This window comes from Lipotes vexillifer, unplaced genomic scaffold (assembly GCF_000442215.2).
Source record: "Lipotes vexillifer unplaced genomic scaffold, Lipotes_vexillifer_v1.1 scaffold1491, whole genome shotgun sequence".
Taxonomy (NCBI): domain Eukaryota; kingdom Metazoa; phylum Chordata; class Mammalia; order Artiodactyla; family Lipotidae; genus Lipotes; species Lipotes vexillifer.
In genome coordinates this window covers 194,313-222,069 of record NW_006771679.1, presented here as the reverse complement: position 1 = coordinate 222,069, position 27,757 = coordinate 194,313, and the positions used below count along the sequence as shown (strand labels likewise).

Below are 27,757 nucleotides of genomic sequence, written 5' to 3'. Positions count from 1 at the left end.
AGGGAAAAAAACTGGGGTTATCTCTTAGTTACCACCTGGCTCTGGGGAAGCCACCAAAACCTGATTTTCTTCTTTTATAAAATAGGGATTCTATTATCTTTAAAATATTTTTTGTGAGGAACAAATTAAAAGAAAACTTATGAATTTTAAAGTTCAATACAAATATTGTACACCAGGCACTGGCCATACAATGATGAATAAGACAGAGGTACACTAAAGAAATGTACTGTCTAGGGATTTCCCTGGTGGTCCAGGGGCAAAGACTCAGCACTCCCAATGCAAGGAGCCTGGGTCTGACCCCTGGTCACGGAACTAGATCCCACATGCTGCAACTAAGAGCCCCCATGCCACAACTAAAATATCCCGCATACCACAACTAAAGATCCTGCATGCCACAACTAAGACCCGATGCAGCCAAATAAATATTAAAAAAAAAAAAAAGAAAGAAATTTACTGTCTAGGGGAGAAAGGGATAAGACAGATAATTATTAAATAACATGGAAATTCAATGACAGAGATATGAACAAGGCAATAGGGGCCATCAAGAAGGAGCATTCCAGGAATAAGAATTAACTCATAATGAACACAGACTACTGGGATCCAATAATCTTAACCCAATATGATTTTGAAAAAGCCTAAGGTGGTAAAAATTACGACAAAATGGAAAAAGTACCTCACGATGATTCAGAAGTTGTTCCAAATCTAATGCCATTTGATTCTTCATGTGCTGTAAAGCTGACTTTTCTTTATGTAAATTGCTGGAAAAAAAAACCCCACCAAGTTTTTAAAAGTTGTCATACTAATATAAATTTAATTAACAAATAATAAATAGCAAAAGACTAAATCTGATGGTTTGAATTAAAGAAAAATTAAATTTATAGTTCATAAAGGTATCAGATCAGTGACTACAATGTTTGATTCAATCATTGGCCTGGCTATTTTATAAGAATACTTTTTCTTTTCACAACTATTTGACAATGCAACTGAGATGCTTTCTGAGAATACTTTCCTGCCTAGTAGGGGCATAAAATTGGTGTTTTAAAGATGACTGGTTACTCCTGAAATGTAAAAAGATGAAGTGGGACTTATATAAGAGGTAAAAAGAAAGTACGTACGGGCACCATATTAAAATTTGAGACACTGAAAGCCAAATTACAACATTTATCCTTAAAACTGAAAGTAGTAGTTTATAATTTATCACACACTAAATTGAATCAGATATTTGATCTACAGTAAACTCGGGGAAACAATTTTTTTTTTGCGGTACGCGGGCCTCTCATTGCTGTGGCCTCTCCCATTGCGGAGCACCGGCTCAGTGGCCATAGCTCACGGGCCCAGCCGCTCCGCGGCATGTGGGATCTTCCCGGACCAGGGCACAAACCCGTGTCCCCTGCATCGGCAGGGGGACTCTCAACCACTGCGCCACCAGGGAAGCCCTCGGGGAAACAATTTTTGTCTCCAAATTCTTAGTTCAATCTTCAACTTCTAAGTCCGCATTGTGAATTTCTCTTTGAAATGACCTATCTTCTGATAGGAAAGGGTGAGAAGCCTAATTGTAAGGATATGTTAATATTTTAAAACATAAATATTTGAGGCCTGTCTTATACTGTCCGGAGTTTGATTATTCAACATATAAAAATATTTAGAACCATTAAATAAAATATTCTTTGAAAGCCACTGGGATGAGTCTACTCAGCCAGCACTACAAGGATTAAGAAAAGCAACACTGAATGGAAGCAACATAATTCCCTGAATGTCAAAAAAAATCTGTAAAGGTAAAATTAATGAGAATTGTTTTGCTGAACAGGTAAGATGTTTTAAGTTACACTTTAAGAAAACAGAACGCCACCAATTTTCAAAATGTTAGGGAGAAGTTTTTTTAAACTCAATGAATAGTAGTAGTATTCTGAAAGCACTGGTAATTCCAAGGACTTAAGAGTAAAAATAAAATGTACATTTTCCTCCTTCCTACTAATTGAGAACTTCCCCAAGGAAGCATCAGAGTTTGTCCTCTGAGAAGAAAGACTAGATGCAACTCTGACTTCTGTTTCCAACTGTGCCACTGACTCAACTGTGTGGTATAAAGCACGACACATACCACCCCACTGAACCTGTTTTTGCATCCGTAAAAGTGGAAAATAATACTCATGTATGTCAAAGGGACATGTGAATTATCTAATGAATGATTACATAAAACACTGAGCACATAAAACTCTACAAAATGCTATATCGTTTTACTAATTTAGATGAGAAACAGTCATCAGAGGAAAACAGTAATTAAATGTCAATAAAGGTAAGCAGCTCAGCATAAAAACAAACTGACTTTTGGAGTTAGGCGTCAGAGATCCTACTGAGCCGAGGAGTTGAAAAGAACTAGATGATAAAAAGGAAACTGAGTGCTGTGTTCTGCTTGAGTCCCCCAAAGCATGGTAAAGACCAGGTGTTTCTGTAACTTTAAAATTCTATCTTTAGCTAGGATCACACTGAAGACAAAATATTTTTCTTTCTCTTTCTTTTATTTTTCTATTATTTTTTGGCTGTGTTTGGTCTTCGTTGCTGCATGTGGGCTTTCTCCAGTTGTGGCGGGCAGGGGCTACTCTTCGTTGCAGTGCACGGGCTTCTCACTGCAGTGGCTTCTCTTGTTGCAGAGCACAGGCTCTAGAGTGTGCAGGCTTCAGCTGTTGCGGCGCGTGGGCTCAGTAGTTGCGGCGTGTGGGCTTAGTTGCTCTGTGGCATCTGGGATCTTCCCGGACCAGGGCTCGAACCTATGTCCTCTGCACTGGTGGGTGGATTCTTAACCACTGAGCCACCAGGGAAGTCCCCAAAATATTTTTCAAGGTGAAAATAAATGTTCAGTAAATACGAATAGGAATATTCAAGGAACAGATGTGTTCATATACATGCACATATACCTGTTCGTATACATGTACCCACATACACACAGAATGTAAACATGCGCTCACATGCAGTACATACATGGGTGCGCACGCACAAACATATACACAGACACACAGACACACACACGTAGGCTCTCAAATACCAATAGACCCATTAAGTAAAGTGTAGTGTAATAGGAACGGAATGTTGATGTAATTAAAGGATTTTGACTGAATAATTCATTAGAAATGCTTTATATGCAGTGTTTAATTTTTTCAGAATAAGGTAAGTATTCCATATTTAAATAACAAAACTAAACATATAACATGGAATAAAAGGTAAGTGGATAAACTGGTTGACAAAGCAACTCAGTTCTATTTGCAAGATGCTGGCTCCACAGACAATACTTGGATATATATTTTCAAAGTCTTAGCCTTCTCTTTCTTAAATTACAAGGGAGACTACCTTCAACACGTGGGTCTCTAAAACTGAATACGATGATTATTATACTCTGTGTTCTTCTACACACAGTAATTACTCAATAGAAGTTTAGTCTCCATAAGACATTTCATAACAGTGGAAACTTACCTTTAAAAATACAAAGCTTCTATGCGTGACTCATAAAGCAACTACAAAACAAATCTCCTTATGAGCATGTCTACCGTGAATGGTATATTACACCCATAATTGTTCAATTCACTGTTAATTATTACTCAGAAATTCATGTTTATGGCTCTGTTTCAGCTGCTATATGAAAACATATGCCTGATATATTGTTCTTTAACTTCCTGGATCAATATACTCTGGCCTAGCCTTATAAGCGCCTAAGTAGTCTTTTCTTCCTAAATGACTAGTTAACGATAGATGGAGAACTGAAAACAGAGAAAGAAAACTTATGCTAATTATTCTCTTTCCGTGCTTCCTTTGGTCCTGAACTATAGATCAACCAGTATAACCCAGGTTGTCTCTTGTGGATTGGTGGAGCAGAGTTAAAAGTACTACTTTTAGAACAGAGCACTACTTTAATGACAGTTAGTAGTGATGTCTCAAATGTTAGCTTTTAACACGTTTATCACGATTTCATTTTAGTGAATGTTTGCACTAATCTTTCTAGGCATTGAATAAATTGTATCGATGGCTAAATTGGCAAGTTGTGGGTGTGATATTGTTTTAGTTTGTAAGAAAATGATAAAATTTATATTCAGTTCTTTAAAGAGCTTTTATTGTATAAGCTAGAGAAACATTTACAAATTAATCAGTTAATGTAAGTATTCTTTACAATTAAAATCCACACCCAGCAAAAAGTAACAGGAATTATCAAGGAACATAATCACTTAGTCATGTTTTTGCATGGATCATCGAATGTTTAAATTTCGAAGGACAAAAGGAAGGGAGGTAACATTTACTGAGCTTCTCCTGTGTGCCGGAAGATTTTTATATATGTTACTTCATTTAATTTTCACAACTACCCCTTGATGTTCACATTCATATGTACATTTTACAGACACATTTACCATGAGAAGAGAAATCAGGCTGACATGCAGTCGAAGCCCAGGATAATTCTACTCTATTTGAAATGCCGTTGGCTCAGAGTCAGGGTGATGGTAGATAGAAATGTGATCTAACCTGTTGTATCTGACTTGTTGATTGTATTGTACGGCATCACATCCTTTCACTCACGTCATCAGGGTACAGCTACAGCATCTCACAAGCCATAATTAAAATTCTGAAAGCACCTTAACTTTTCACATTAGAAGACAGTTGCTTCAATGAAGAGCAAGACTTCATATCCTGTGAAATATTAGTTCAGAATCTACTAAAATAGTATACAATAAATATATGAGACACAGACAGCTTTAAAGCCTTCAGATGTTTAGCACACAGAATATATTTTTTTTGGTTTAATTCCATAATTGGCATAGTTCTTGTGATTACTGTTGCTGTAATTAAGGGAGTCCTAATTTTTGACAAAATTCAGCATATTTTGAGAAATGTTATTTCTCACTTCAAAGATATTTTTCAACATAAAAATGTGTTAAATATAAGACAATACTAATAATAGCAAACATTTAAAAAGCATTTTTAACAATGTATAGGAATAGTGCTATATATATTACAAAGGTTATATCATTTAATCCTCTGAATAACCACGTGAATTAGGTGCTGTTGGTGCCACTCTCATTTCACAGATGAGAAAATTGGCTATAGGGTCCAATACCATAGCTATCAGCTAGCCACAAGTGGCAATGAAAATTAATATTAATTTAATTCAAATAAAATTAAAATTTTAGTTCCTCAGTAACACTAACCATATTTCAGATGCCCAATAGCCACATGTAGCTAGCAGCTACCATATTGGGCAATGCAGATAGGGAATTTTTTTTTTTATTATGAAATATTTCAAGAGAGAAACTATAACAATGTATCTGTCACCCAGCCTCAACAATTATCAACTCATTAAAAGCCTTCCTTTTAACCACTATTCTACACTTTTTTTTCTTCTCTTCGTTAATTACATTAGTTAAAGAAAAATTATCCCTTATTCAGATTAGAACATAGGGAGGCAGTATAACATAATGGTTAAGAGTATGGAATTAGAAAGCAGACAGATCTGGATTCAAATTTTGGCCCTATCACAAAACTAATATGTTTTTAGATGACAAGTTGCTAAATTTCTCTAGGGTTGAATTTGTTCATCATTACAATTTTCTCCTGTAGCTGGCTATTATTTTTCTCTGTATTAAACATTTTCAGCTCTCCTAGTTCTTAGTAAAATAAATATTCAAATAAACTGACTTGAAGGTAACTGTGAAAGAGGTAATTTTTTCCACAGTCCTTTTATATATCCCTGCTCCAAGATTACAAAGGTAAGACAAAACACTATACAAAATTTCAAATATATCAAATATATAATATGGAAAGAAAAGGTTCTCTTTGGGGTTCTTTCCTCAATTTCCTTAAGATAGCCAAGGCTCCAGTGAATGATGAGACATAATTTCTATTGCTCCCAACAGCTATTTATAGAACTATTTAATTAATTCACTGAATTGATTTATTAATGCTGGTTATGAATATTCTAAATATTAGTTTTAACTTTAAAATTAATCTACAAATAAACTGTTACTTATGTTGACATTTAAAACATAAATGTGATTTAAAATTACTTCATTATATTGTCAAAAAATTCTGATCAGGAATAAAGTTTTGGACCAATTATTTTGGTGGGGTAGAAACGAGAGGAAAAGATAACTACTCTGATTTATCAAAAAGAACACTCACAGTTTGGAGTTAATTACCAGCAGTTTTATATTTTTGGTTATATATCTTAGGAAACCTGAATTTAATAGCTATCTTCTCCAATAACTATATTTTTCAATAAACTACCTTTTCTAATTCCTTAATTTAAGAATTTTCTCTCCCATCTAATTCTTTGCTTCTACCTTTATAAATGGTTGATAATTTATCTAATTACTTTTTCTAAATAATCTAACATCTAAAATCTAAAATCTAATAACAAGCCAACTAACTAAGCATCCATGAATTAAAACCTCTTTTTTATATAGTATCATTCTTCTACTGTTATTTAAAAAGACTAAAATGATCATATAGATGAACAGGTAAAGAATTTGAATGATTATTCAGTGGAGCAAGTCTTTTGGATAAGGCGTCATGTAAGAAAACAATTTCAATCTAAGGAAGTGAAAGGAATTTATTTACATCGAGGTAATTCATGGTTTACTTCACATAAAGGGTCAGTGGAAGAAAAGCCTAAAAATTCCTTGGTAAAGTCAACATGAATCTAAGTAAGTGTGTACATTTTATCTGTTTGTGAACACCTTAATGTGATGTGACTTCGTTTTTCTAAGAGAAATTGAACTCATTACATTTAAGACCCCCTTCGTTATTTCAATTTTTTCTTCACAATTTCCAACCTGAATTCGTCTATAGCAGTATTGTGCTTACAATGTCTTTATTACTCAAATAAAAGATTTGTAGATGGTTTACCTGATGTCTTTCTCAAGTTGGGTAATACACTCCTTCAGTGAATCAATCTTAGAATCTCTCTGACGCACTGATTCAATGAGATACCTGTAAGGTTGTTGAGTCTGGTTTAACAGAGAATTGGCCCTGTCAAGCTAAAGAAAAACAGATTTCATTAAAATCTAGACAATTTTATAAGAAACTAAAATTGTTCAAAATGTTCTAGCACAGATACAGTACACCAACTCTCCCTTATATGAATTACTCTGAAAAGCTCTTCCTGTATAAATTCGAAGGTTTTAAAAATTATTAATCAACATAACTATTCTTTAGCTAAAAATTAAACTTTTATTTGAACTTTATTTCTACTCAAAATAATATAATCACATGATAATTTAGTAATTTTTCATGTCTTCATAGTCCCTTCCATCTTTACTTATGTACCTAAACCACTATGTATAATTTACGTACCTAAATCACTATGTATAATTAAAATTTTAAACAATTATGTTTAAAATATAAACAACATAAAATTTACCATTTTATCCATTTTACAGTGTACAATTCAGGGGCATTAAGTACATTCTTGATGTGTAACCATCACTAGTATCTATTTCCAGAACATTTTCATCAACCAAAACAGAAACTCTATACCCATTAAGCAAAAACATTCCCCTTATCCCCCAGTTCCTGGAAACCCCTATTCTCTCTGTCTGTATGTATTTGCCTATTCTAGATACCTCATGTAAGTGGAATCAGATGATGTTTGTCATTTTTTGTCTTCTTAATTCACTTATTGTAATGTTTTCATTTTTCTTTCTTTTTTTTTTCCTTCCTTTTTTTTTGCTGTATGCAGGCCCCTCACTGTTGTGGCCTCTCCCGCTGCGGAGCACAGGCTCCAGACGCGCAGGCCAGCGGCCATGGCTCACGGGCCCAGCCGCTCTGCAGCATGTGGGATCTTCCCGGACTGGGGCACGAACCTGTGTCCCCTGCATCGGCAGGCGGACTCTCAACCACTGCGCCACCAGGGAAGCCCCACTTATTGTAATGTTTTCAAGGTTCATCCATGTTGTACCATGTATCAGAACTTCATTCCTTTTTATGGCTAAATAATATTCCAATGTATGTTTATAGTATATTTTGTTTATTCATTCATCTGTTGGTGGATACTTGTGTTGTTTCCACTTTTTGGCTATTGTGACTAATGTTGTGGTGTATAAATATCTGTTTTGAGTCCCTGTTTTCAATTCCTTTGGGTATCTACCTAGGAGTGCAGTGGAATTGCTAGGTCATATGATAATTCTATATTTAACTTTTTGAGGAACTGCCAGCTGTTTTTCATAGTGGCTGCATCATCTTACATTCCTACCAGCAATGCGCTTGGTTCCAATTTCTCCACATCCTTGCCAACAAAGTTATTTTATGTGCCTATTGGTCATTTGTATATCCTCTTTGGAGAAATGTCTATTCAGGTCTTTTGCCCATATTTTAGTTAGGCTGTCTTTTTTTTTCTTTTTTTTTGCTGTTGAATTGTAGGAGTTCTTTATATATTATGGATATTAAGCCCTTATTAGCTGTATGATTTGCAAATATTGTCTCCTATTCTGTGGGTTGTCTTTTCATGATCTTGATACTGCCCTTTGGATCACAAAAGTTTTTAATTTTGATGAAATCCAATTTACCTACTTTTCTTTTGTTGTCCATACTTTTGGTGTCATTTTAAAGAAACCACTGCCAAATCCAAGGTCATAAAGATTTTCTCCTATGTTTTCTTCTATGAGTTTTATACCTTTCTTTTTGAAATTTAGGACTTTGATCCATTTTGAGTTAATTTTTGTATATAGTGTAAGACTATAAGGTCTAATTTCAATCTTTTACACATAAATATCCAATTTTACCAGCACCATTTGTTGAAAAGACTGTCTTTTCTCCAATGAGTGGTCTTGGCAAGCTTACTGGAAAAACCATTTACATATATGCGAGATTTACTTCTGGGCTCTTTATTCTATTCCATCAGTCTTATATGTCTATCCTTAAGCCAGCACAACACTGTTGTGATTACTGTAACTTCACAGTAAATTTTAAAATCTGAAAGTATGAGTTTTTCAACTTTTGTTTTTTAAGATTGTTCTGGCTATTTGGGGTCACCTGAAATTTCACATGAATTTTAGAATGGGTTTTTCTATTGCTGCAAAAACGTGCCTTTGGGATTCTGATACAGACTGCATTGAATCTGTAAGCTGTTTTGGGTGGTACTTAACAATATTAAGTCTTCTACATACAGATGGCTAACAGGCACATGAAAAGATGTTCAACATTGCTAATCATCTGAGAAATGCAAATCAAAATCACAGTAAGATAGCACCTCACACCTGTCAGAACAGCTATCACCAAAAAGACCACAAATAACAAATGTTGGAGAGGATGTGGAGAAAAGGGAACCCTTGTGCACTGTTGGTGGGAATGTAAATTGATACAGCCACTATGGAGAACAGTCTGGAGTTTCCTTAAAAAACTAAAAATAGAACTACCATATGATCCAGCAATCCTATTCCTGGGCATATATCCAGAAAAAATGAAAACTCTAATTTGAAAAGATACACACACCCCAATACTCACAGTAGCATTACTTACAATAGGCAAGACATGGAAGCAACCTAAGTGTCCATCCACAGATGAATGGATAAAGAAGATGTGGTATACACACACACACACACACACACACACACACACACTGGAATACTACTCAGCCATAAAAAAGAATGAAATTTTGCCATTGGCAACACCATGGATGGACTTGGAGGGTATTATGCTTAGTGAAATAAGTCAGACAGAGAAAGACAAATACTATAATGTTATTTATCTGTGGAATCTAAAGAATACAACAAACTAGTGAATATAACAAAAAAGAAAAAGACACTCAGATATAGAAAAGAAACTAGTGGTTATCAGTGGAGAGAGGGAAAAGAGGGAGGGGGAAGAGAGGGGTAGGGGAGATACAGACTAGTAGATATAAAATAAATAAGTGGGAACTCCCTGGTGATCCAGTGGTTAGGAGTCCATGCTCTCACTGCTGAGGGCCCGGGTTCAATCCCTGGTTGGGGAACTAAGATCTCACAAGCTGAGCAGCCAAAAAAAAGAAAAAGAAAAAAGAAAAAAAAAAAGCTACAAGAATATATTGTACACCACAGGAAATATAGCCAATAGTTTATAATAAATATAAATGGAGTATAATCTTCAAAAATTGTGAACCACTATGTTGTATACCTCAAACTTATACAATGTTGTAAATCAATGAAATCTCAATTTAAAAAATTAAAGAAAAAAACCCCCAAACCAACCAACCAACCAAAAAAACAATCTTAAGTCTTCTAATCCATCAGCCTGGGATGTCTTTCCATTTATTAGGTCTTCTTTAATTTCTTTCAGGAATGTTTTGTAGTTTTCAGTGTACAAGTCTTTCTCCCCTTTGATCAAATTTATTTCTATTTTATTTTATAAATGAAATTGTTTTAGTTCCTTTCTGGATTGTTCAATGTTAATATACTATGTACAACTTAGTATAGTTGTATACTATGTATATAGTTGTATATATACTATGTTGTATACTATGTACAACTTTATATATTATTCTTTTTTACTTTACCTTATATCATAATCATTATTCCAGGCTGTTAGAATAACTTCATTTATATTTTTGTATTTTTAATGGTTACAAAACTGTCTAGTAAGCCAATGTGGTAGAGTTTAATTACATTGTTTATACTAGTAAACATTTAGGATGCTATCAATTTTTGACTAGTATAAATAATGCTAAAACAAACTAGTTTTGTATTGTAGATGTTTTATCTTTTTCTCATATTTATTTATTTGGTTGTGCCGGGCGGGCTCCTTAGTTGCGGCAGGAGGGCTCCTTAGCTGCAGCACGTGGGCTCCTTAGTTGTGGCTCACTGGCTCCTTAGCTGTGGCATGTGAATTCTTAGTTGCATCGTGCATGTGGGATCTAGTTCCCTGACCAGGGATTGAACCCAGGCCCCCTGCAGTGGGAGCTCAGACTTCTATCCACTGCACCCCCAGGGAAGTCCCTAGATGTTTTTTCTTAATATTTTGTTTGTTAAATTTTTTTCAGAACAGAAGATGCACTAACGTTAAAGGGGTATAACTATGTAATACTCTTGACACATAAGACCAAAGTTCTTTCTAAAGGATTTTATCATTTTATATACTCAACCAACCTTAAGTTTTTTGTTTTTTTTAAAAAATTAATTAATTAATTAATTTATTTTTGGCTGCTTTGGGTCTTGCTGCATGAGGGCTTTCTCTCGTTGCGGCGAGCGGGGGCTACTCTTCGTTGTGGTGCACGGGCTCCGTTGCTCCGCGGCATGTGGGATGTTCCCTGACCAGGGCTCAAACCCGTGTCCCCTGCGTTGGCAGGCAGACTCCCAACCCCTGGGCCACCAGGGAAGTCCCAACCTTAGTTTTCTTTTTGTTTCTTTGTGTTTACTCTTTTTCTCTTAAGCAAATATGAAATGTATGCTAGAATAGGACTAAACACAGCACTGTCAGTATCAGGAGGCCCCTACTTTGGTACATAATAAGTTCTCAAAAAAGGTATTCTAAAGTTGGGTATGCAAAAACTGAACAATAAGAACAAAAGTGGTGGATATCTATTATTATAAGGACGAGGGGGTGGGGAAGGGAGTATTTTATTATGCAGAATAAAAAATTATAAAATTCCTGCTTTATGAACTTAAATGTTCTTTGACAAAAAAATTCTAGCTTTTTATATGAAAAAAATTTTTTTCCTCTTTCCTTTACAACCCCTAACGAGTTTGAGGCTAAAGATTTGCTGTTTTTCTAGGATAAGAAATGATTTCTATTTCCTTCTTAAATAAACTACATTTACAAGTTCTATACATTTTTTTTTCAAATTAAGATCTAAACATATTTATTTTAGCGCTGCAATTTTTCTTTTACAAATTAATTAATTCATTTGTGGCTGTGTTGGGTCCTTGTTGCTGCGCACAGGCTTTCTCTAGTTGCCGTCAGCGGGGGCTACGCTTCGTAGCCCGTTGTGTGTGGGCTTCTCATTGTCGTGGCTTCTCTTGTTGCGGAGCATGCGCTCTAGGCGTGCAGGCTCCAGGAGTTGTGGCACGTGGGCTCAGTAGTTGTGGCTCATGCGCTCTAGAGCTCAGGATCAGTAGCCGTGGCTCACGGGCTTAGTTGCTCTGCGGTATGTGGGATCTTCCCGGGCCAGGGCTCGAACCTGTGTCCCCTGCATTGGCAGGCGGATTCTTAACCACTGCACCACCAGGGAAGTCCACAGCACTGCAAGTTTTTTGGTCTCCCTCTCACAGGGAAAAAAAAATAATGAGTTACTAGCAGCCTCAAAGCTGAAGGTGGAGAGAAGAGCAGGATGGGTATAGTGGAAGGTAGGGAGGAAGGCAGAAAGAATCAAAGGCAGAAACATTCATTGTAAAAATGATCAACAATGAGGTCCAGGTAGGTGAGGAGGAAAGTGAAACCAAGAGGTGGCTGACCAACTATTAGAGGGATATCTGCACACAGTTTGAGGACCACTTTATAAAAGCTATGTAAACTATTCATCTAAATTATACTAGACATCTTTGTTATGGCTTTATTAAGTATAGCCGAGGAAAAAATTCCTCAAAGAATAAGAAATGAATAGTGAAAGGAAAGAAGACTTTTTTTGGACACAATTCATTGCAGTGAAAGGAGAGCCATAAAGAAAAAAATACCATAAATATTTTCTATAGTTTGGGTTTTAGTGTCCTTTTTCCTTGCTTTGGTAATCATTCTTTAAAATCTATTACAATGTCACTGGAATCTTATTACTCTACTAAGTTACTTTATGAACATTCAAATATGCAGCTGGACAAAAATAAAACTAAGTTCTACTTACCTGTACAACCAGTTTCACTAGTCAATTAAACCAAACAATTGCCCTGACTTTGTTTTTACAGAACTGACCCTAACTGAATAAACTGAACTGGCAAGTTGTTTTGTGTTTCGAAGTGCAGAATAGTCCGGGGTGCATGTGGGGGGATTGGGCGGGGTAGGAAAGAACTAAGGGCATTTTCAAATTGTAGTCATTTGTAGTCTAGAATGAGCCATGTTTAAACTTATCAAACCTGACTTCAGTTACATAAAAAATATAACAGCAGTCATTAGTCTTAATTATTTTAGTTCGTTTTTTTTCTCATTACAGAAATTACATATATTAGGTTTTAGTATTATAACAAAATTAAGGGTCAAAAAGCCTTACCTTCAGAATGTATTTCTATTATACAACCTACAACCTTCTCACTCTCTAGATAATAAAACTTCTATAGAGCTGTCAATTTTAAGAATGTTTCTTTATAAACTTGTGAGCTTCTAAATCTCCCAAATTTAATTTCATTCCTCAGGGAAAAGTACACGTACATTTTTCAGTGAAAAGGGACGCTAATATCTATTTTTGAAATCAGTGTAACTTAACAGAATTTAATTCCTCCAATATGGTTAAAAAAATCTTTCTGTAACTATAATCATTAGTATTAAAAAAAGTTTCACAATCGCTCACTTTGCCTATTGTTAGTAATCTTTTCCTTATAAAGCCTTAGTAATTAGTGACTCAGGAATCATATACGTAATGAATGATTCAGGACCAAACCCATGATACAACATTTTATAGAATCGTTATTTCTCCTTTGTTTCAATAAACTGTACACATGATTCAGAGAAAAGCAACACCTGATTATAATACATATGTTCTCTTAAATTTAAAAGACATATGAAGGTGACTACAATTTGTTGTGTTTTTCCTAAAAGTGGGATTTTTTTTCTTGCGGAGTTTATTTTCAAAGAAACTCCTAGAAATGGTACTCTTCCTTACCAGGGACAAAATGCATTCTGTTGAATGGAATTTAACATTGTGTTGCTTTCTGTGTATAAAATATATACAAGTGACACTTTCTAGTAGTGGTAATTAGTTGTGCTGAAAACCCCACATATCCTGTCGCCTGATCTTTCTGATTGTGCCACGGAATGGAAAATGCCTATTTGAGGTCCAGCAGGGGGCAATGTTTTGGTACTACTTTTCTGTGTTCTCAGTCCACAGCAGTAGTTCTCAGACCCAGCTTATCATCAGAGGCACGGGGGGAAATGTTAAAAAGCGGACTTCTGGGCTCTGCCCCAGTCCCAGTGAATCAAAATTTCTCAGGGTTGGGCCTTAGATTCTGATGATCAGTCAGATTTGGAAGGCACAGCTCTTGTGATCTTGGACTTGTTATAGGCCACTCCATTCAACTATTCTAGTAGGTTTAAAAGGACTGCACATAAACCATGTCACATGCTGAATTTGCCATCCTCCCCATTAACGCTGGCTTCTCCTAGGTCGCTATATGGTTAATGACATCATCATCTTCAACAGGGGTAATATTTAATGGATACAAGTCAACCAATTAGGATGTCAGCCTTTGCACTGGGGCAGGATCCTGAAGAAAGTCTGTGGTTCTAGGTGTTACTTTTTTGTTGCCAGAAGATGGGGAGGTCTAGAAGGTCTTAGGAGAGGGACCAGGACAGACAGGATAGTGGTGGCAGAATGACACTTGTGGGCTGAGGGCAACATCTGTTTTACAAGTGTTTGTGCAAATATTCTATTATTTTAATAACCAAAAGCAAGTGCATACTCATTGATTGTCAGCCCTGCGCTGGTCCTGAGTATGGTCCAGATAAGAAGGAGAAATTCATGAGAGGAGGATGTTAAAATATTTGAAAGTAATCAGCCTGGAAGTGATGACTGAAGACATAGGATGGCAGAGGATTATCTCTTTTCTGTATCACTTTTATTAGAGTCACAAGAATAGCCTGTTAAAAATGCAGATTCCTGGGCTTCATTCTAGACCTACTTAATCACAATATCTGAGGGCAGGATTTAGAAACCTACATTTTCAACAAAAATCTTAGATGATTCTTACACTCACTAACATTTGAGAATCACCACTGAGGTGTAAGAACAGAGCAAAGGGCAGACAATGAGGGACATCTACATTCCAGGTCTAGAAGAAGATGACTATATCAGCTAAGAAGACTAAAGAGCCATATGAGGGAGAATGGTGTTGCAAAGCAAAGAGAGGACAAAATTTCTAGAATATCTATAACATCTATAATGTCATGCCACAGATAGACCAGCGGACTGATATGAGAACACTGACAATTAGGAAGTCATTGGTGATCACTGAGGAAGGGCATAGCTGAAGGAAGAGGGGAGAGAGCAGAAGGAATTAAGAACAGAGAGAACAGTTAAGTTTTGAAAGTTATGTATGTTAACACACACGCACACGCGCACTCGCGCTCATTTGTTGAAGAGGGACCACAGGGGAAAAAAAGGAAGGGAAGAGACTAAAAAATCCCTTGGTGAAAAAGACTCAAGGAAAATAAATTTAGATGATTTAACTGTAATAATGAAAAGATATATGATGGAATTGATGGTTTGGGGAAGTGGAAGATAACGGGAAGTAGGATAGATACAGAAAAATAAAAATACCGGGCAACGGGAATGAGGGCCTTGTTGATGTTCAACAACATGAATTTGTTATGCTTCCAAGCAGCAAAAGTAACAAATTTCCACAAGAAATTTTCAGGACGTTAACACAGAATCAAAGAATTTTCTCTCCTCTCCTCCCTTTCATTCAATGTTGATAGATTGTAAGATACTAGGCTAAAGGTGGGAATGTCAAGAAAAGCCTGATGGATGAATCTGGCAACAAAGCAATGGCGAGTGCTCGTGAATGTAGTGCTCAGATGGTTGATAAGGTCCAAGGCTGGGTTAGGAGGCAAAGTGGAGCCAGGAGGGGCTTGACAGATTGGAAATGCGAAGAGTTTATGAGTCTGGGACTCCTAATGAGTACAAATAAAGCACAGATTTACTGGGAATGAAAGGACTGGGAGAGCTGGAAGGACTGGGAGAGCTGGAAGGACCGGTGATTAGCGTAGGAGAATGGAATTTTCAAGTTCAAGTGCTTTAAATTTCTTTTCCCCTCACAGTTGCCCCTGAGAAATTCATTTTAATGTGGTTCACTTGTACAACAATCCTGATGGGGAATGAGGGATTTATAGTGTGATTTGTAATAGCTCTTGAAAGAAAAAAAATATAGTCATTTATGAATTATCAAGGCACACCAGTAAGGGAAAAAGTTTAAACAATTATATTATTTGTTTGATGTGTAAACTGAATATAATTTATAAATAAGTCATTGTTTTTCTTCAGTGGTGGCTGGCATTTGGTGCAGACACGCGCACACACACACATTCATATGACCTTGTATGTGAACCTTTAAAAAGATGGCTTAAAGAATAAATTCTAGTATATTGCCCTGGGTCCATGTAATTGAATTTTTTTCCAGAATGAACTATAACAAAGACATCTTGGTTTAAGCACTTGGCAAGGTTAGACACAGAGCTGTTACTACAATTAAAGTTAATGTTTTGTCCACGTCATGAATCAGCCCTTTGTATGGTAAATATATGTTCATCATTACTAAAACAAAAATGTTAATTTCTATATAATTCTACATCAGAACCTCAAAAAATAAGAGACAGAATGACAATAATTAATGCTAATTTATACATGTTAAGGGCAATTTCTGGTATTGTGTTTTGATTATGTCACATATTACCTATGAATACTGTTTGTTCCAACAGTCTCTTCATTTTAAATCTTTATGAAACTATCACCCATCAACAATTTAATTATTCCTCATGTCCAGTCACATTATATAGTGTGCATCCATAAAATATGTAACACTAACTTCACAAGGAGTGATGTACCACATGAAATACACGCAGACACACAGAGAAAATGAAGTCTCTCCCAAATTCTTTAACATCACAAAAAAGTAAGTTCTGTTGCCTATGTCAAGAAGTTAATTTTTCTCTAGACAATGTTACTTTCCTGGGGGTATTTTCCTGCTACCAACAAAAATAGCTTTAAGGACTGCCAAATTGCACAAGTGACAAAAGATGGCCACAGTTACCTTCACAGAAAAGTGAGTCACTGACATCTTCCCCACTCCTTCCTTTCCTTTCCTCCTATCTTTTCTCTGTGGTTCTCAGATTTCATTCTCTTTCATGTCTGTTTTTTTCTTTTGTTAGAGCAGTTTGAGGTTCACAGCAAAATTGAGCAAAAGTACAGAGAGCCCCATATATTCTCTGCCTTCCCACAACCACACAGTCATCACCATTTGTTACAATTAATGAACCTACAATGACACACCATTATCACCAGAAGTCCACAGTTTACATTAGTGTTCACTCTTGGTGCTGTATATTCTATGGGTTTTGACAAACGTACACTAGTCCCTTGGTATCCACAGGGGATTGGCTCCAGGACCCCCCATGGATACTAATATCCGAGGATGCTCAAGTCCCTTATATAAAATATGATGGTTGGGCTTCCTGGAGGGCGCAGTGGTTGGGAGTCCACCTGCCAATGCAGAGGACACGGGTTCAAGCCCTGGTCTGGGAGGATCCCACATGCCTCAGAGCAACTAAGCCTGTGCACCACAGCTACTAAGCCTGCGCTCGAGAGCCCGCGTGCCACAACTGCTGAAGCTTGCATGCCTGGAGCCTGTGCTCCGCAACGGGAGAGGCCACTGCAGTGAGAGGCCCGTGCACCGCCACGAAGAGTGGCCCCCGCTCACTGCAACTAGAGAGAGCCCGCGCGCAGCAACGAAGACCCAACACAGCCAAAAATAAATTAAATAAATAAATTAAAAAAATATATATGATGGCATAGTATTTGCATATAACCAACACATATCCATACTTATAATACCTAATACAATATAAATACTATGTAAATAGTTGCAAAGACAATGTAAATACTATGTAAATAGTTGCTGGTGTGAGCAAATTCAAGTTTTGCTTCTTAGAACTTTCTGGACATTTTCCTGAATAATTTTGATCTGCAGTTGGTTGAATCCGTGAATGCGGAATCTGTGGATATGGAGGACCAACCGTAATCCCATGTATCCACTGTTTATATCATAAAGAATAGTTTCACAGCCCTAAAAATCCCTTGTACCTCTGTCTATTATTTCCTGGCAACCACTGACCTTGTTACTGTCTCCATAAGTTTCACCTTTTCCAGAATGTCATTTAGTTGGAACCATATAGTAAGTAGTCTTTTCAGAATGTCTTTGTCTGTTTTTAAGTTACTTTTTCTCCTTCTGCCTTGCTTTTGTTTTTTTTTTCTTTTCTGTATTAAATGTTACAAAACAATCTGTCTTCAAAACTAAAAGTAATCCACTCATTTGATCAAATTTCAATAAAACATTTTATTTGGAACTTAATATTTTACAAATGAGGAAAATGAGGCACAGAGGGGTTAAACAACTTATCCAACTTTTACAACTTGTAAGTTAACCAAAAATAAGATTTTAACCCAGCGGGTCTGGCTCCAGTATCACGTGCTTCGCCAATATTCATCATTGCCTCTCGATAACAGAAAAGAAAGCAGTATTATGTAAGACTAGCCCAAAATGTGAAGAGATAAGAATTCCTTTCCCTTACCCTTTATTCCCAAAATAAAGAACGTGAACTAAAAGCCTGCATGTATATGCACACAAACAGTAAAGAAATGTGGCCAATTTACCACAAATAAATATGCTTCATAGCCATTCTTCCATGCTAAAAATATCTGATTGCCTCTACCCGGGCACCTCTGTTCATGTGGGACTTTCAAGCTAGAGCCACTTTCCTTGATGCTTTGGTCACTTTCAGAAGATATACAAGAACCATGGCATTCATTTTATGTCTTTCTTGTACCCATTTGGCTAGAACTACAGGCAGCAATAGTCGCTATCCTCTTTCCTGCTTTACTTTCTTTATACAACTTAAGTTCTAATTGAGAATATATTTTACTTGGAACAAATCCTTGTTTCTCCTCCCAGTACAACATAAGCTCCAAAGGGCAGGAATTTTTGTCTGCTTTATCCACTGATTATTCCCAGGGCTTAGAACAATGCCCAGCACATAGTAGGTGCTCAATAAATATTTACTGTAAGACTGAATTTCATATAAATACTACCTAACATTTGACAAAGTCACTTAGTTTATTTCTTTTTTTCCTTTTTAAACTTTTTAAAAAATTAATTTATTAATTTATTTTTGGCTGTGTTGGGTCTTCATTGCTGAGCGCGGGCTTTCTCTAGTCGTGGGGAGCAGGGGCTACTTTTTTTTTTTTTTTGCGGTACGCGGGCCTCTCACTGTTGTGTACTCTCCCGTTGCGGAGCACAGGCTCTGGATGCACAGGCTCAGTGGCCATGGCTCACAGGCCCAGCTGCTCCGCGGCATGTAGGATCTTCCCGGACCGGGGCACGAACCCGTGTCCACTGAATCAGCAGGTGGACTCTCAACCACTGCACCACCAGGGAAGCCCAGGGGCTACTCTTCATTGCGGTGGCTTCTCTTGCTGCAGAGCACGGGCTCTAGGCATGCAGGCTTCAGTAGTTGTGGCACGCGGGCTCAGTAGTTGTGGCGCATGGGCTTAGCTGGTCGGTGGCATTTGGGATCTTCCTGGACCAGGGCTAGAACCCATGTTCCCTGCGTTGGCAGGCAGATTCTTAACCACTGCACTATTTAAGAAGTCCCTAAATAGTTTATTTCTTAGGCTGAGTTAAATGACATGGAATAGACTAAGACATTTTACAATAACATTACCTTTATAAATTTTTCTTACATAGTCCTTTCTTGTGTGAAGAGCCATAAGGATACAAATTTATTTGGGGGAAAAGTAACATGGTTTCTATAATGGAAAATCCTGCTATTTATTGGAGTTTGTCAAGAATAATGTCTGTGTTTAGTGATAAAAATGTTAAAACACGGATATGAGGCCTTCAAAAAAACTCAGTAAAGTTCTTATTTTAAGAAGGGAACCACCATGGAATGAGAGGGTTGCCTTTTTGTGAAGATGAAGCCTGACTATTTCCCTAGATAAAGAAGGAAAATAGTGGGGTTCTCTGAGTCATACATATGTATTATAAATAATTTGGAGGACAGTTACAGACTGAAATTATTCATATTTGTAAATGGTACTAATTCCAACCAATGGGAGAAACCACAGTAAATTTTTTCAAGATTGTTCAAGGGGCAGTCTTGAACAAATTGAAAAAACAGATTGAAAAGGGGCAGGACAAAAATATGGAAACATATTAACAATTGCTTCACCATGACACTATTAATTCAAAATGAGAGAATAGATTAGCGTTGCTCCTGGAGATGGTGGATACATACAACTGGGAAGCATTATAGGTTTTTATACAACAGTCACATGAGATGACTCCCTATCTCTCTAACATGCTTTACTCATTCTTTCTTTTTCACCTTTCCTCTCTTTTCAACCCCTAAACTGATTTCTCAAGAAGGCTTCCATAAGGAGAAAAAAATGTGTTACATATCTGTCCAGATGAGTGTTTGCACTTTGTGGGTTGCAAGCAGTATTAAAAAAAAGAAAAAAGAAACAGAACAGAATAGCAACGAATAGAAGGCGCTACACGTGGTAAGGGTATTCACTGTGATGGGAAAATCATTTCAGATACATACACATACCTATATACATACACACACACACACACACACACACAAACAAATACACATACATACATATGTGGTGGGTTGCTATATAACATGCACTTCTTACTACAGGTCATGGTCAAAAAAATATAAAAGCTATTTGTCCAGGTGGTAGTTACATCTTTAATTATAAAGGAAGGACCAGATTTATATTCAAATCAGTCCAAATCCAAATCAGTCTCAGGTCAACTTTGTGCCCAGTTTTCTGAGGGCTTGATCACTAGGTGAAAATTTTAGATCTGAAGAGTCAAGGGACCATGTGTTACAGTACTCAATATGTTAACTAGGCCAAGAGCATATCCATCAGGAACCTGAATGAACTGAATAGACTTTGCATTTGAGCCATTTTTCTGATTCTCGGATTCTTCTCTGATACACTTGGCAATCTAATGAAGTCCACTCAGTCACAAGAACTTCTTTCAGGCCTCAGGAAGCCTGGGAGGCTGGTAAACTCATGGGTCTCACACTCTGAAGATTTCAGTTAGCCCAAGGAACACTTCTATTGTTTCACACCATAGAACCACTAGTATTAAGTAAGCACTCAAAACTGCTAGCCTTTATTATTATTATCTATTCACACAATTTGATTTTAATAAAGTATTTACTTAAATATTTGTAATAAAGATTGTTATCAGTGCTGTTAAATAAGTTTATCTTAATTATCTTATTACATATTATTATTGCTTAACTCTTGCTTTTCTATATAATGATTCAGCAGATTAGCTGAATTTTATCAGTAATTCATGTTCTCTAATTTAAACTGAACAATTCTGGTGAATTTGAAGTTTTTATTAGTTTTAAAATATGCAGTTTTGCACACTTCTCCTAAAATGCTAAGTTTGTATGCAATTAAATATACTTTTTCATTTGAGAAAAGCAACTGATTACTCTTTAGAATTGCAGTTTTAATACCATGTACCTCCTCATAGAAATTAATTATCATTAACAAATCTTACTATATTGTGTTAAAATTAATTTGGAGAGTTCACTCTGAATATTTCCATATAGGCAAAATAAGCATAAGTTACTCCAATTCTGGAACTATTATTTCTTTTAAAAAATGCCACCTTTATTAATAAAGTACTTATTTCATCAATACCATGGCCAGGTGAAAAATAATGACATATAGGACAAAAACCAACCAAACAAACAACAAAACTGTCAGCAGTTACTGAGCGATTAACGTGTCAGCGTGCTAAATGCTTATCTTAGATTGGGTTATCTCTAATTCTTGGGGCAAACATATATACAGTATTATTATTCCCACCTTACAGGTTGAAAGATTGAGGCTTACAGAGGATAAATAACTTGCCTAGAGTCATGTAAGCCAGTCTGCCTTACTTGAAAGCCCATGGCTTTCATAATCCAATGGTAAGTGAATATAGCAACATTTAAGTGCTATAGACAAGTAAGATGTTCTTAACCTTTATTATATCTTTTTATTACTCATCTTAGCTCTTGGTTTTATCCCCGTTTCACCCTAAAACAAAACAAAGCAAAAGAAAAAACTCCCCAGTGTTTTCAATAAAGGTTGATGATTCTACGGATCCCATGCAATTGCAGTATTTTTTTCATGGTGGTGGTGGGTAGAGATGATATATACTGACTTCTGGTTCCATATATAACAGAAAGCATGTGGTAGAGTCTGTGATACTATAAGGTTTTCTTTTTTTCTCTGATTAGCAGCTCTGATTTCACTGTCATTCTTTGGCCTTCTTGGTTGGGATCTCTGCTCTGCTTAAAGTTCATTCTAGTATACCTCAATACTTTAATATACTTTGTCCCATAAAAACCCCAAACTAATCCTTCAACAAATGTCTATTTACTACCTACTAGAAACAAGAACTGTACTAAATGGGAGAAATACCCAGACCAATAAAAACAGAGTCCCTCCCCTTATAAAGTTTATAGACAGCCATGTCAACAATTATGTGTGTGTGTGTGTGTGTGTGTGTGTGTGTGTGTGTGTGTGTGCATATATATAGGTATATTTGGTATCATGGGGATACATAAGTCATTTTTACCTGGGGTTCATAAAAGGCTTAAAAGTGTAGGTGATTACTTGAAATTGATCTTGAAAGACAACTATCTGTGATTTAGACAAGCGTGTGCTGGGCAGACACCAGAATGTGCAAAAGCATGGAGACACAAAATAGTATAGAGTGCTTGGAGAATTACAAGTAAAGGACAAATAGTTACATATGGCGGGAGCATGGTGTAGTGAGTGTGTGTGTGTGTGTGTGATGTAAGATGAAACTGGGTAGGTGGGCAGGGGCTGGATAATGGACGGTCTTATATATCATTATTCTTAGGAAACAAACAACTCTGACTGTGGGAGAAACAAACTCAGATTTATATTTAGAAACAGCACTCTGGCAACAAGGTGGAGGGCTTAAAGAATAGAGTAAGGCGGAACAGATGGTTACTAAAATAAGTCAGATGAGAGATGGTATAAGAGGTTGTACCCAGTCAGTACCACTAAAGCAGGATGTTGAGTAGAGAGACGTTCAGAGATGATGTGAAGAGAGCAGGGAGGACTTGGTTTTTGCTGAATACTCCTTCTGTACTCTTTGAATTATGATTATCTATACTTAGCCCATACACAACTGACTTAGTAAAAAAAGGTTAAAACAAAAAGATTTATTGTGGGTGGTAGCTGAAGCCACGGAACAAGATGAGGTAAGACGCGCATCTTAGTAGAAGAAAACAGTGCCAGGACAGAACTCGGGGGCACGCTGACAGTTACGGAACAGAAGAACAAAAGGAAACGAAGGAGACTGAGAAGTAGGAGGATAACAAAGTGGTAGGGCAGGAGCAAAAGACACATTACCTGGCGGAGAAGGAGGCTGCAAGCAAGGGCCTGGGGAAGGGAGGGTAACAGAAAATGAGGACAAGTAGGTTAGGGTCAAATTGGTCTTCTATGCCATGCTGAAGAATCTGGACATTGGGAGGCAATGGACATTTTAAAATAGGAAATCATGATCTACAGTAGGGAGGACAGTTATGGTTGGAAGAAAGACTTTTGATGGACTGATGAATTAAACTGCATTTGCTAAATTTAAAAAATTGTAGGCAACACAGTACCTCATCCAAGTGTTTACTTTTTAAGCCTTGTATTTCTAATGGTGAAATAAAAGCACTGTTCTTTATTAAAGGAATTTTATGTATCAACAAGTTTTCAGGAAAACACCTTGGGAGGCAATGGGACCCAATAAATCACACTATTTTTCACCTTTCCTATGAAATGAAAATGGAAAGGTTTTCATAGGAAAGGTCATGCTTGCACATGTAGAAATTTGGTCTTAGCTGTTTATACTGTGATTTCAATTGAGTTCTGAGTATGGATAATCCTTCACAGGTTGAGTTTAGCCACCATTTAAAGCGTCTTCATAAAGATTACAATGTGATTTGGCATTGAAACAAAGTTTGTGTTAGAAGAAAAGCATAGAGAAAAAGTTGTGTAATGTATGATAAAAATCACTGCCTAAAGACTAAAGGAATGTTTGCCTAAAATTAAAATTAAAGTGATATTAAAGCATTGTATCACAGTTTAACTGGCAGCATCACCTGCTTCTACTCTTTAGTACATAAAATAGTGGACTTTTTTATTGTGCCAATGGAATGCTAGAAATATGGTGGGAAAGGCTGACCTTGAAGTTTTAGGGCTGGGGTTGGCGTGTGAATATCCTCCTTTAAAATGCTGAGGCAGGGCTGTAGGAGTCGTGTGTACTATAGACTCCTTCCAAGGGACTGGGCTCACTGAGGATGCTGGCAGAACACTCCCTGCAATTACTAGCGTCAGGTAACTCAAAGGACAGAGGCAAATGTTTTACTCATCTAGATACTTATGTTTACTATGTTTGTGGAAATCGTGTTTCCCAAGGTCACTAGTAGATACTAGAACACACAGGCAAGTATTACAAAGACTCCATAAAGCCCGAACTCCTTCTGCCACATAATTTTTCCTTGTCTGGGCATACATTAGATACCCTTCCTATTTCCTTTTCTCAGTCTTGAAGCTTTCAAATCACATGTTATGTTTTTGGATGCTTCTGAATTTTTCCTATAGCAAATCCCTTTACTGGTATGCTGTAACACTTCCATATTCCTTTAATATACTTGCTCTTGATAATGAAATGGAGGTGAGGAAGAAAGGGAGAGAGAGAGAGAGAGAGGGAATACCACATGCACGCAGTAACTAATTCAAACTACAGAGGAGGAATATTAACTGAAAGGATCTCTTCCATCCATCCTAGAACCTCAGTACCTCCTCTAAAGTAATAACCAACATCAATGATTTCTTTTGGAGTGCATCACTCCAAGTGTCTCCATGCATACATCATGAGCACATTTAGGTGTGTACGTATGGGTCTCCAAGTATATGTATGTATATACTTACTTGGCAGTTAGATTTTGGGTACAAACAATATTGTTGGAATGTAATCCTTGTTTACAGATACATTAGAAAAAATTTTACCACTTATTTTCATAATCTTTATAAATCTACCTATGTTTGGTGGATGGGTTAGGTCAATGATCGAGCTAATGAATCAACATTTATTTTATACCTATTATGAGTTCGATAATGCGTTGGTTGCCAAATCTATGCCTTTGAAAAATCTTATGTGAGTTGGAATAAATCCCAACAATTAAAAAATACAGGGGCTTCCCTGGTGGCGCAGTGGTTGAGAGTCCACCTGCTGATGAAAGGGACACGGGTTCGTGCCCCGGTCTGGGAGGATCCCACATGCCGCGGAGTGGCTGGGCCCGTGAGCCATGGCCGCTGAGCCTGTGCTCCGCAACGGGAGAGGCCACAGCAGTGAGAGGCCCGCGTACCGCAAAAAAAACCAACAACAAAACATACGGTGAAAATTAGTTCCTCGCTTCTGCTCCCAATCCCAGTGGTACCACTGCTTGATGTCAGAGAGACAGACATGGATGGTCCCGGAGGCTCACTTCCTATTCTAGTAGAATAGGCTGATAGGTGATAAGTTCTAGAGGTTCCCTCTTCCACTGTTAACACAGTCACCAAGATGCTCCCTACCCTCTTTCACTCTAAATGTGCACACTGTTTGGGGATCTCTATCAGATCTCTTTATGTGGTGCATCCAGACGTTCTCTGCTATGCCTAAGCACACCTATCTGTGGGAAGATAACTTGGGTGATGGTGTATGCTCTGTTAATTCTTTGATTATAAGTTTATCAAATAAAGCTGATTTTATATTCATAATTCGTGAATAGTGGTACTTGTGTGCCCCTGGCATGACAGTTGTATGTTTTCTAAACTTTTTCTCTATGTTTTTTTTTTTTTTTTGCGGTATGCGGGCCTCTCACCGTTGTGGCCTCTCCCGTTGCGGAGCACAGGCTCCGGACGCACAGGCTCAGCGGCCATGGCTCATGGGCCCAGCTGCTCCGCGGCATGTGGGATCTTCCCGGACCGGGGCACAAACCCATGTCCCCTGCATCGGCAGGCGGACTCTCAACCACTGAGCCACCAGGGAAGCCCTTTCTCTACGTTTTAACAGAAACACAACCCTACCCCCTACACACACACTCACATACACACACACATTAAAACCCAAATGGAGGAACACAATATTATTCTGCAATCTTACTTTTAAAAAAATTTATCAAGATAGTATGAATGTCCTTTAAAGTTAGTACATATAGATCTACTTTATTCTACCTATGCATCTTGAAGTCTCTCTTAAATCTAGCAATCTAAAGGAAACCATAAACAAGACAAAAAGATAGCCCTCAGAATGGGAGACAATATTTGCAAATGAAACAACAGACAAAGGATTGATCTCCAAAATATACAAACAGCTCACGGAGCTCAATATCAAAAAAGCAAACAATCCAGTTAAAAAACGGGCAGGAGACCTAAGTATACATTTCACCAAGGAAGACATACAGATGGCCAAAAGGCACATGAAAAGATGCTCAACGTCACTAATTATTAGAGAAATGCAAATCAAAACTACAACGAGGTATCACCTCACGCTGGTCAGAATGGCCATCATCAAAAAATCTAGAAACAGCCCTCTTGGTGCTGCTTGTGTGCTCGTTCGGTGCGGACCTGGTACCTCTTTTGGGAAGCGGCAGCGGAGGAGGCTCCGGCGCTCCCCATGGCCGATGAAAAGCCCAAGGAAGGAGTCAAGACTGAGAACAACGATCGTATTAATTTGAAGGTGGTGGGGCAGGATGGTTCCGTGGTGCAGTTGAAGATTAAGAGGCATACATCACTTAGTAAACTAATGAAAGCCTATTGTGAATGACAGGGTTTGTCAATGAGGCAGATCAGATTCCAATTTGACGGGCAGCCAATCAATGAAACAGACACACCTGCACAGCTGGAAATGGAGGCTGAAAGATACAATTGATGTGCTCCAGCAGTAGACAGGAGGTGTCTACTAAAAAGGGAACCTGCTACTTAACTCCAGAGTTCTGTTCCTCCAGACCAAGAAGACATTCTCAATTAGAAAACAGCAATTTGGTTCCATCACATCCTGGCTACTACAGTATAGTTTCTCTATTCTTTCATTTTTCCCCTTCCCCATTCCTTTATTTTTATACATAAAGTAACTGGTATATGTGCACAAGCATATTGCATTCTTTTTTTAACTAAATGGCCAACGGTATGTTTTGACTGACATCAAATGGAGATGGAATTGGGAAAAATACTGGTTCTGTGAAGATGTCCCCTTTTCTCCATTAGTGGCATGCTCATCCGCTCTTATCTTTATATTCCAGTAAGATATTTTGCTCTCACTGTTTAACAAAAAAAGAACATTAAAATTCTTGCATACCTTGTTCGATTGGAGAATTTTAATGTTTTTCATTTATCATTGTAAAACCAAGGACAATTTTATAACTTTTTTGTATGTAGCTGTTACATGCAGGGCAACCTGTCTTTAAATAGGGATAAATTACTCTAAAATAAATGAATCCTAGATAGTTTTCCCTTCAAGTCAAGCATCTGTTTGTTTAAATAAACTTCTTGTTTTTTTAAAAAAAATCTAGAAACAATAAATACTTGAAAGGGTGTGGTGAAAAGGGAACCCTCCGGCACTCTTGGTGGGAATGTAAATTGATACAACCACTATGGAAAACAGTATTGAGGTTCCTTAAAAAACTAAAAATAGAACTACCATATGACCCAGGTGAGGTGGATGGACCTAGAATCTGTCATACAGAGGGAAGTAAGTCAAAGAGAAAAACAAATACCGTATGCTAACACATATATATGGAATCTAAGAAAAAA

The 27,757-nt window shown here is 37.2% G+C and overlaps 1 protein-coding gene and 1 pseudogene across 1 annotated transcript in view; one reads left to right on the top strand and one right to left on the bottom strand.

Moving 5' to 3' along the window:
- PIBF1 (progesterone immunomodulatory binding factor 1) overlaps positions 1-27,757 on the bottom strand; it is a 195,598-nt gene that overhangs the window by 16,271 nt on the left and 151,570 nt on the right. Inside the window, exons 14-15 of the mRNA XM_007447100.1 lie at positions 6,883-7,013; positions 674-758 (exon numbers count right to left, since the gene is read on the bottom strand). Coding sequence (XP_007447162.1) covers positions 674-758; positions 6,883-7,013 — 216 coding nt within the window. The remainder of the gene's footprint in view (positions 1-673; positions 759-6,882; positions 7,014-27,757) is intronic.
- On the top strand, positions 26,622-26,910 carry LOC103082534 (small ubiquitin-related modifier 2 pseudogene; annotated as a pseudogene).